The 11,541-nt window shown below is 36.4% G+C and overlaps 1 protein-coding gene across 6 annotated transcripts in view; it reads left to right on the top strand.

Annotated features, from left to right (window-relative positions):
- Positions 1-11,332, top strand: part of Cdk19 (cyclin dependent kinase 19) — a 145,042-nt gene extending 133,710 nt beyond the window's left edge. For all 6 annotated transcript variants that reach the window (XM_048788232.1, XM_015500157.2, XM_048788208.1 and 3 more), the window contains 5 exons: positions 4,235-4,307; positions 4,699-4,796; positions 5,520-5,598; positions 6,495-6,761; positions 6,958-11,332. In XM_048788232.1, coding sequence (XP_048644189.1) covers positions 4,235-4,307; positions 4,699-4,796; positions 5,520-5,598; positions 6,495-6,761; positions 6,958-7,089 — 649 coding nt within the window. In that variant the 3' untranslated portion in view covers positions 7,090-11,332. The remainder of the gene's footprint in view (positions 1-4,234; positions 4,308-4,698; positions 4,797-5,519; positions 5,599-6,494; positions 6,762-6,957) is intronic.
- The last annotated feature ends 209 nt before the right edge of the window (positions 11,333-11,541 follow it).

Raw genomic sequence — 11,541 nt, 5'->3', positions numbered from 1 at the left:
GGAAGGAATTGAACGTAGGGCCTTGTGTGTGTCAGGTAGGTACCTATACTTGTGATTTAAGGGATGCTTTAAATGCTGCTAATATATATGTCTAGTTTAGACTATTATATTTTTAAGCTTTTAAAAATTTCAGGGTCAGTAGATAGTTTATCTATTCTGTTTTAGCATGATAAAAATCTTAGTTCAAAGCCACATGTGTAATTTAATCTTTGAGTAATAACTGGTGACTGAAATGCTGAACCAGGAAACCAGGAGGAATAGCAGAAGGAAGAACATGTTGCCCAGGACACAAGTAAAACACACTGGTGAAGACATGTATATTGAGTAGACTTGAAGGGACAGCAAAGGCATGAAAGGAGTTTGTTCTAAATATGCACACCTAGAGAAAACAGTAGAAGGGGTTCTCTTTGGGCAGCTTACCAGGAAAATTTCAGGACAGGATGACTTGTAGGAATGAAAGCATAATAAAGGGAAGTAGAGAATGGCATTGATCATTTCCAGTCCCTCTTTCGCAGAGTCCTTGTTAGGGTCCTTTGCCTTAAGATAGCCCTAGTACTAAGATTCTGTTTAGGCTCCCTTCTTACTCTAGATATTTTCCCCAGACTCCAGAATTTCAGTGGCCACAGTTTATCATCAATTGTGTTGGTAACTCTGAATTTATACAGCTTAAGTATCTCTTATAAGTTCTTAGGGACACAGTTTTTTTGATTTTGGATTTTTTTCAGATTTTGGAGCATTTTAAGTTTCAGGTTTTTATGTTAGGTTTGTTCAGCCTGTATATCCCACTCAGATCTCTTTTCCAGATTTCAAGTCTATTTATTAAAATGCTTTATATCTGGGCATGGTGGCACATGCCTATAATCCCACTGGCTCTGGAGGCTAAGACGGGAGAATCACAAGTTCAAAGCCAGCCTCAGCTACTGGGAGGCACTAAAAACTCAGTGAAACTCTGTCTCTAAATAAAATATAAAATAGGGCTGGGGATGTGGCTCAGTGGCTGAGTGCCCCTGAGTTCAATCCCCGGAACCAAAAAAAAAAGAGAATAAAATGCTTTATGGAATCCCAACTTCAAAGTTCTGTTAAGCGTTAAGTGTCCAAAATAGAACTCATCATCTATTCTCCAAGACTGCTCCAGGCTATTTCCTGCCATAGGAACTGGCTCCATGATTGACTTAATTGTTCAAGCCTGTGAGTTCCTCCTGATCCTTCTATCTCTCACTATCTTCCATTCATACCCTGCATCCAGTTGATTAGCAAATATAATCCTAGGGATCCTTTGAATGTTTCTGTTTCTCTCCATTCACCCTGCCACTGTTATAGTTTTGGCCCCCAACATCATCTTTTCTGGACTCCTGCAGTGGCCAGCCTCCTTAGTGATTTTTCTACTTCTACTCTATTCCAATTCTCTGTCTACACTATAGTCATTGTCAAAAGCAAATTTGATCATGTCACTTTTTCTAGGTGCTCTTAATTTACCATTGCTTTCAGTTCCTTAATATGGTTTAGGATGCTTTTGGCATCTCCGGGTTCCTTTCTTAACCGTTCTCGGTATTCTTTAGCCAAAACATCATGAATTTCTTTTAAGTATTCTGAGCTTTCTTTTTGACCTCTGAATTTTAAAATATGGTCTTTCCTCTTTAGGACATCCTTTTCCTCTCACCCCTTTTATCACATTAACTCTTTTTTTGCAGTGGAGGGGGGATCGAACTCAAGGGTGCTCGACCACTGAGCCACATTTCTAGCCCTATTTTGTATTTTATTTAGAAACAAGGTCTCCATGAGTTGCTTAGTGCTTCATTTTTGCTGAGGCTGGCTTTGAATTTGCCATGCTCCTGCCTCAGCCTCCTGAGCTGCTGGGAATGCAGGTGTGCACCACTGTGCCGGGCAGATTAACTCTTACTTATTGTTTCGACTTATCCTTTGGATTTTGCCTCCCCTAACCTTTCAGGTCTAAATTAGGTTGGTCTCCTTGCATTCCCATTGCATGCTGTGCTGCTGCTTTTAGCATTCATCACTGTGTGCTACGGTTAGCTTTTGAATCCTGTCTTTTCATCTAGATAGTATGGATCATCTCTATTTTATATATCATTTTATGTATCCTCAGGGCCTGGCACATAGTATATGCTCATTAATTAGTTGTCAAATGAATATTGAATGAAAGTGGTTTCAGTAATTGAAGATATTTAATAATATAAAAGATGGAGAAAATTAATGAAGGCACTTAACAGTTAACTTAGCATTAAAGATAAAATGAAAAGTTCTACCTAAAACAATAGTGTTTATAATAACCAGAATTAAGAGGAGAGAAATTTTAAAGGATAAATTCAATTAGATAAATAACTGGGCCAGCACCTGGCCTGATTCTCATCAGCTATAGTATTGTTTCCTGGCCATGTACTTGTAGCTACTATGAAACAGCTTCATACCAATAGGAGATATTCAGCTACTCAAAAGAATGTGTTTGAAGAGCATTTAACAAAGCAAACTGTTTGTGAAGCAATATGAAATTTAAAAAACTCATGATAACATACTATGTACTATGTTTCCAATTCTATAAAAACAAAGAAAAAGTCCTGCTGTGCTTGAATCATGTGTGTGTGTGTGTGTGTGTGTGTATATATATATATATATATATATATATATATGTATGTATATTTGAATCATATATGTATATACACACATACATATATACATGTACATAGGAAAAAGAAGCCAAAGAAAAATTATCAAAACTTTGACAGTGGTTCTTTCTCACTGAATGGCTTGATATGAGTGAATTGAAGTTTTTTCTTTATATTTTTATATATTTTCTTTTACCATGACTATTTTTTACCTATTTTTAGACCTTTCTAATTCAAAATATTTCATATGTACGAAAGAAAATATATGATGAAATATATACATAGTATGTTTAGAATAATCAAATGAATTTCCCCCACTCACCTCTCAACCTAAGAAATAAAGCATTGCTAAGATTATTGAAGTACCCTGAGTATCCTCCCTTCTTTTTTATCTCTACCAGAGAAGACTGAATGCTCTGAATTTGTTTATCATTCCACATTTTTTATCATAGTTTTATTCTTCCATGTATGTATCTCTAAAAATTTTTGTTCAGTTTAATATGTCTTTGAAATTTATATAACTAGTACTAGTATCTAGAATCATTTATGTATTTTTTTTCTTTCTTTTTATTTATTTATTTATTTTTGGTACCAGGGATTGAATCTGGAGCGCTTAACCACTGAGCCTCATCCCCATCTCCCCACCTTTTTAAGATACAACATTTTTTATACCTTTATTTTATTTATTTATGTGATGCTCAGGATCGAACCCAGTGCCTTGCACATGCTAGGCAAGTGGTCTATCACTGAGCCACAACCACAGCCTCCTGCTTTTTATTTTTCATTTTGAGACAGGGTCTTGCTTAGGTTCTTGCTAATTGCCAAGACTGGCTTTGAACTTGTGATCCTCCTGCCTCAGTCTCCTGAGCCTCTGGGATTACAGACGTGTGCCACCACACCTGGTTTATCTATGTATTTTCTTCAGCAACATGCTGTTTTTCCTACCCAACCATATGCATTCATATGCATACATACATTCATGTATAGCATTCTATTCTGTGACATTTTAACAATTTACCTAGTTTTTTTTCAGTTGATGGACATTTGTTTTTTATAGTTATTTTTGCTACTACAAAAATGTTGATAAGAAGCTGGGTGTGGTAGTGCACTTCTATAATCTCAACTACTCTGGAGGCTGAGGCTGGAGGGTTGCAAGTTTGAGGCAGCCTGGGCAACTTGATGAAACCATGTCTCAATAAATAAAAAGAGCTGAGGATGTAGTTCAGTGTAGAGTATTTGGGTTTATCCCCAGTACCTCAGAGGAAAAATAAAAGCTGACTCTTATTCATGTACTTTGATATGCATATACACAAGCATCACTTAGACTCAGGTATGTACGTAGAAATGGAATTGATAGGTCATATTACATATTAATTTTTTCTAATAGTTGACATGTAATTATTTTCCAATATAAAAATCTCAAATATGATATATAACAATTTCTCTTTCTTAACACATTTGCCAATATTTGGTAATGTGTTTGTTTTTAATCAGCAAAAGCAATGCTTTAAACTTAATATACCTTCTAAGAAAACCAGTCTTAGAGCTTTTCATTAAAAAACGTAAATTGTGTGAGTGTTCTCATTGACATGTGACTGTCCGTGTGCTTGCAGGTATGCCAACAGTAGCCTCATAAAATACATGGAGAAACACAAGGTCAAGCCTGACAGCAAAGTGTTCCTCTTGGTAGGTGCTTCTCTCCCAGACTGAAATCTGATCTTAACACAGTTTTCATCTCATCTTGTTTACTGTGGTACTATCCCAGCTATTTCTTCTTTTGAAACAAAAGAAATTGGAGGATGATGCTGAGGCAAAATTAAATATTTTTCTCTGGAAATGTCACCCTTCTAGCCTTAATTTTTAAAATGATTTATCAGCATAAAAAAGAATTTTAAAGGTGCTTTAATGCTGATGATTTCTGCCAAGTTCACATAAATAGGTGTATAGTATACTGATTATGCAGTGGGCTATACAAAATACATTTTATGTAATCCTGTTGCACATTTACTACGAAAGTCTGGACATTGATTTGTAAGCAAACCTTTTCATGTGCTGTCAATTTCTTTTGTTTCTCTAGCTTCAGAAACTCCTTACTATGGATCCAACCAAGAGAATTACCTCAGAGCAGGCTCTGCAGGACCCTTATTTTCAGGAGGACCCCTTGCCAACATTAGAGTATGTATCTTACTCCCTCTTCTATGTCCTTCACTCCAGGTCAAGGATATCAGATGGTGGATGAAATCAAGGAAGTACCCATTACTAAAGTATTTTACTTTCTTTATTAATATAGCCTCAGAGAAAAACTCCTGAAGAAAAATGGTCCATATTTTGAAACAGGCCAAGCTGGAGAAAGGTGTGAATGAAAACAAGTGTTTTAGTAATGACCATTAATCAGTTTTGCAAATGAAAATTAAAACTGAAAACAAATGCGACTTATAGACCAATCAGATCAGAGATGGAGAACTTAAAATTCTGTCTTCTAGAGCAAATCCCCTTTATTCCTTTATCCTAATGTCATCCAAGTATATCTTTTGTGCTTGAATTTATTAGAAGTGCATTTTTTTCTTGAGGGGACAAAATATTTTGTTGTTGTTGAAGCAAATACTAATTCAGTTATTTTTGATGCTGATGAAGTCAGTGTGGAGAAGCTTCTTTGTCATATATATCAGCTAGCAAGCAGCAGTCAAAATTTGAAATTGAAAGTGACAGTGTAGAAATCAGTTGAGTGGTTTTTTTTTTTATTGCTCAAATTGAGTTGTTTTGGGAGACATTCAGCATATACCAGCCACAGAGAAAGAGTATGAAATAATTTACAAAAGAAAAACTAGAATTTTAAATTAATAAGATAAATTAATAATTTAGGCCTTGACATGTATTTTTTTAAATACAATTTTTTAGTGTGTTTGCTGGCTGCCAGATTCCATACCCTAAACGAGAATTCCTTAATGAAGATGAGCCTGAAGAAAAAGGTGACAAGGTATAAACTGCATGGTACACTTTGAATTTTTGAGAATAAGGGTGTCAGATAATTCAGGGGAGTATAATTTGATAATCTCTATTAAATAATTAAATAAATACTATTTTCTGTAGAAATTTGAGGATTGTAGATACAGTTTGAAATGTAAAATACAATAAGCTTACAGATCATTGAACTTTCTGGTTTGTCTAATAGCTTATTCTATTCCAGTTCCTAATTCTTGCTTTTTTCTATTCAGTGTCATTTCCATTACATTACACACTGTCTTTTGCAGGCATCACTCTGTCCTTTTATCTTAACTGGATATATATGCCTCCTCCTTACACTGCTCTTCTTTCCAAAATCATGATTGAAAAGATTTTTTATAGCTGTTTTAAATGGGTACGAAACTATATGCTTTGTGCCCTGTGGCCTATAAGGTGTCTGTGACTAGTTTTGGAGGATTACTGTGTGATCTAAGTGAACTTCAGAAAATGCATTCTGTTCTGGGGCTGGTATGAATTTTGGGGATGCTATATTCTCTGGCTGCCCTGTTCTTCAGTCATTCCAATCACTTAGTGACCCATACAGGTTGTGTCCCAGCTGGGTCAGCAGTCACATGTGCATATCAAGTAATAGAATTCCCTGTGAATTTAGTTTTATATCTTTTCTTTCTTTCTTTCTTTCTTTCTTTCTTTCTTTCTTTTTCTTTCTTTCTTTCTTTCTTTCTTTCTTTCTTTCTTTCTTTCTTTCTTTCTTTCTTTCTTTCTTTCTTTCTTTCTTTCTTTCTTTCTTTCTTTCTTTCTTTCTTTCTTTCTTTCTTTCTTTCTTTCTTTCTTTCTTTCTTTCTTTCTTTCTTTCCTTCCTTCCTTCCTTCCTTCCTTCCTTCCTGCCTGCCTGCCTGCCTGCCATAAAAGAATCAGCAGCAGCAGCAGAACCAGCATCAGCAACCCACAGCCCCTCCACAGCAGGCAGCAGCCCCTCCACAGGCACCCCCACCACAACAGAACAACACTCAGACCAATGGGACAACAGGAGGGACTGCGGCTGGTGTCGGGGGTGCTGGAGCAGGGTTGCAGCACAGCCAGGACTCCGGCTTGAATCAGGTGCCTCCAAACAAGAAGCCGCGTCTGGGGGCTTCCGGCACAAACTCAGGGGGACCAGTTATGCCGTCAGATTATCAGGTACTCCACTGAATTTTTACTTTTTTCTTTTTAAATATTTTTATTAGTTGTTGATGAAATTTTTTTATCTCATGAGTATCGAACCCAGTGCCTCATATATGCTAGACAAGCACTCTGCCACTGAGCTACAACCCCAGCCTCGAGCCATAAATCTTCTTATATTTATCAGTAATCTCCTTTTCCTATTTCCTTCTAGCACTCCAGTTCTCGCCTGAATTACCAAAGCAGCGTTCAGGGATCTTCTCAGTCCCAGAGCACTCTAGGCTACTCCTCCTCGTCTCAACAGAGTGCACAGTACCACCCATCTCACCAGGCCCACCGGTACTGATCAGCAGCCCTTGACTTGGCCCAGGCCAGCACAAAGCAAGACTCCAGCAATATGATGTCTGCATTGCAAAGAACCCCCAAAACACAAACTATGATGCCATTTAAAACTCATGTTTGGGAGGAAAACTTTATATACTGAGTATTTTTCAGGACTGATATCTCTTCTTTATTGACTTATGGAAGATTCTTGTGAAGTTTCCCCAATACCTTCCCTGCATGTGTTCCATTGTGACTTCTCTGATAAAGCGTCTAATCTAATTCCAGCACTTCTGTAACCTTCAGCATTTTTTGAAGGATTTTCTGGTGCACCTTTCTCATGCTGTAGCAATCACTATGATTTATCTTTTCAAAGCTCTTTTAATAGGATTTTAATGTTTTAGAAACAGAATTCCAGTGGTGTATAGTTTTTTACTTCATGAACTGATTTAGCAACACAGGTAACAATGCACCTTTTAGAGCACTACACAGTTTTCACAGACTTTAACTGTTTTGCTCATGGAAGTCTTAAACAAAACTGTTACTGTCCCAAAGTATTTTACTATTATGTTTTTATTTATCTAGTTTCAGGGAAGGCCTAGTAAAAAACAAGTGGTGGGACAGAGGGAACTTACAACCAAAAACAGCCTAGATCTTTGCAGTTACTATGCTTTATGCTCTGAAGAACTGAAGTGTGTGGTGATTTTTATATAATCATTCATATGGAACTTAGTTCCTAGAACCATCATATTCTGAATAGTATTCGGTAATTAAGAATTATGATTTTAACCTTCATGTAGCTAAGTCTACCTTAAAAAGGGTTTCAAGAGCTTTGATGAAATACAGTCCTCTGGTGATCCACACCAGAAAGCTGAAGAGAATATTAACTGCACTAGGATTTCTTTAAGGAGTAATGTTGATCAAAGAATGGGTTACTTCCCCTTGAAGGAAAAGCTTTGTGTGTATTGTATGTAAAGTTGGCTTCTCTAAAGGAACTGTTCCTTTCCTTTGTTTCTTCACATCTGGGTAAGTGTGAATAACTTTCTTACTTAATCAAGGGTATTCAAATTGAAGCCTGCAGATTCATCTGCTTTTAAAGTAAAGAGCAGTGTCCTCCATTTGTATTTGCATTAGACATAGAGTGACTATTTTTAAAGCATGTTAAAAATGTAGGTTTTATTCATGTTTAAAGTGGGTATTATGTATGCATAATTTCGCTTTTGTTACTGAAACTTAATTCTATCAAGAATCTTTTCATTGCACTGAATACTTTCTTTTGCCCCTAGCAGAAAACTAAATAATTGTGCCTAAAAACTATGGGCAGATAGTATAAGACTATACAATATAAGGTGAATATTTGCATTTCCATTATCTATGAATTAGAGGCTAAGTTCTTTCTTAGCCAGTTTAAGGAGCCCCTCATTCTCCAGAGTCAAAAGGAAATGTAAAGACAGAGTTCCCATTGTAATGTAAGGGGCAAAAAAAAAAAAAATGTTCTGAATGCAACTAGCAGCACCAGCCTTGTTTTAGATGTTTTCTTGAGCTAGAAGAAATAGCTGATTTGTCATATATGCAAATTATATGCATTTTTAAAACTATTCTTTGTGAACTTATCTACCTGGTTATGATACTCTGGGTCCATATACAAGTGAAATTTAGACAGAAGCCAGTATACATTTTGCACTATTGATGTGATACTGTAGCCAGCCAGGACCTTACTGATCTCAGCATAATAATGCTATTAATAATAATACTGTATAGTGACATTCATCAAGATTGTAGATGAAACAGTTGACATGCTCCATTTGAAGGAATTTCTGATCATTTCCATGGTATTTTATCACTTCCATTTTTTTAAAATAAGAAATGAACATCTTCCTGCATGAAGTTGCTACCTGTGTAAAGTTCTTTTCTATGCCCTGAAGCCTCACTGTCCAGAGCTACTGGTCCTCAGATGCTCACTGTACCCTACAAGGTGTCCAGTGCTCTTCTAGGTGGAAAACACAACAGGACACACTTCCTGTTACTTATGGTCAATTCAGTAACAGTAAGCTCTCTTGGGATGTTTTTGTCATGTAATTGACTTGAAAATGAACTGTCTTATAATATGAAGGCTCTTTGGTTTACTCTAAACTCACTTGGATAGGTATTATTCCAAATTCCATAGTAAATGGTGTTAGGGAAGGATTTCTTGGTCCAGCTTAGGAAAAAGCCAGTGATTTAATATCAGAAAAGACATTACTGTATATTTGCAATGTTCACAGTAGCCTTCAACAAGTGGATGACTCTTATAGGCAGAACACACTCTACTAAGTAGTTGTAGGAAATTACAGTGAAAATAGAAGATCTGTTCCTGCCCTCAAGGGGAGCTTACATTTAATAAAAAGAGATAACCCCAGATATGTACATAAATCAAAATACCATGCCCCTTAATATTTAATTAGCAACGTTGACATGTAATTCTTATGGTTTGGTTTATACATTCACTGGGCCGCTTGCTTTCCTTATACATAAATGAATTTTGCTGGTAGAACTGACATCAGCTATATGGGGATTTTATCAGTTGCTCCCAGTACAGTGTTCTCCAGGACATAGCCTGAGATTTCCTTTATATATATGACTGGGCTTCTTATCACTTCACTGGTTCTGGCCCTTTTGTCCTCTCTTCTTGCCTCAGGGTCAGTGATGCCCACTTGTGTCCATTACCCTTTGGAATAATTTTGGTTCATATTTTCCTTTCTTTATAAAGGGGAAAAAGCCTTGCATACACATAAGGGCCCTAGACTGTGGGATCTCTAAGGAGACCTGTGAAGCTCTTTGGGGGCAAAATTTAAACTTTTTGGTCCCCAAATGACTGCATTCCTCTTTGAAAGTTTGTTAGATACTGTTTAATGCCTGTTGAGGATGCAGTGGGGACAGACATCCCTCAGCCTATAGGAACACCAAAACCAGGGGAGATAATTGAAAGAATGAATTGAAGATTTTCTGCTCTTGATATTATAGGTCAGTTTTAGAGTTAGCTTTCTAATGAGATGTATGTTTGGGAAAAGGGATTCAAAAGTTCAGGACAGACGAGCTCACAATAAAGTAGCTTGGCGGCAGGGCTGATACTGTGAGGCTGAAACAATCCTTGTGATGAAGTAGATCATGCAGTGAGATGCAAAAACCAAGGACATGTATATTTTTATATCTGTGTGGTTTTGAAATTTTAGTACTTAGAATTTTGGCCATCTGAACTATGTTTTCTCTTATAAACATAATTTACTCTTAAGAATGGAAAGAGACAACATTTACGTATGTGTTCACTGCCTCATTCCTGGTGGAGCAACTGCTAGTTGTTCTCTGTGCCTCTAAAATGATGCTGTTTTCTCTACCAAAGGCAAAAGAAGAGAAAAATTAGTTGGAGAATAAGACTTTTGCAGCTTGATCTACTTTTGAGTAAATATATGTAGCAGAAACTGTTCAATGAAGGAAGAATTCTATGAAAGTTGCAAATCTTAAACTCTGGTAATATCTTCTTAGGAGGTGGAGAAAGACAGTGAAATCACCATCAGACAGAGAGGCTTGAAGGAGTCAAGTACAAGTAACGTATTATACAAAACATAGCAGCTTAGGTCCCCATACTCTTCAAGAATTGTCACAAATATCATAAAGCAAAGGTCATTGTTCTAGGGTTTTTTTAAAAAAATGTATTCCTAAGGCCATACTTACTCTTCTATGCTATCACTGCAAGGGAGTGATATGTATTATATGAAAAAAAAACCTTAATGCACTGTTATCTCCTAAATATTTAGTAAATTAATACTATTTAATTTTTTTAAAGATTTGTCTGTGTAGACACTAAAAGTATTACACAAAATCTGGACTGAAGATGTCCTTCTTAACAACAATGGAAAGTACTTTTTATATATGTTATGTAGTATATCCTTTCTAAACTGCCTAGTTTGTATTTCCAATAATTCTTGTTTGTGAAGTGCACCTGTCCATGTCTCTTTTTTCAGTCATTTTCTGCACGCATCCCTCTTTGTATGATTATAGAGACAACTGTAGCTCTCCATCCCCCGCTGCGATTTTGTGTGCTCTGCGCTGGCCACGCCTTAGCAAGGCCCGCTCCCTCCATAGGTACAGGATAAGCTGCCACTTTGGAGTCGAGTGTTTCCCACTTTTAAGTTGTCCTGACATTCTTCTTGAAATGACTGTTAAAACTAAATTAAATTACGTTGCATTTATTTTATATTCTTGGTTGAAATAAAATTTAATTGACTTTGTTTCTGTGTGGATCTTTTAAGTGCACAACAACTACTCTTGTGCTAAGTTTTAAATGTTAAAATGTCATCTGCATGCCTGGAAGCTTTTATGGTTACACTTGTCCTGCCTCCCTGTGAATTAAAATGTTATTCTGTTCAGGATGATTATGATATCACAAAACCACAGAAGCAAGCAAGACTTACAAATAGCTCACAAGTGAAATTATGGT

This window comes from Marmota marmota, unplaced genomic scaffold (assembly GCF_001458135.2).
Source record: "Marmota marmota marmota unplaced genomic scaffold, marMar, whole genome shotgun sequence".
Classification (NCBI taxonomy): Eukaryota; Metazoa; Chordata; class Mammalia; order Rodentia; family Sciuridae; genus Marmota; species Marmota marmota.
This window is presented reverse-complemented; position numbering and strand designations above follow the sequence as displayed.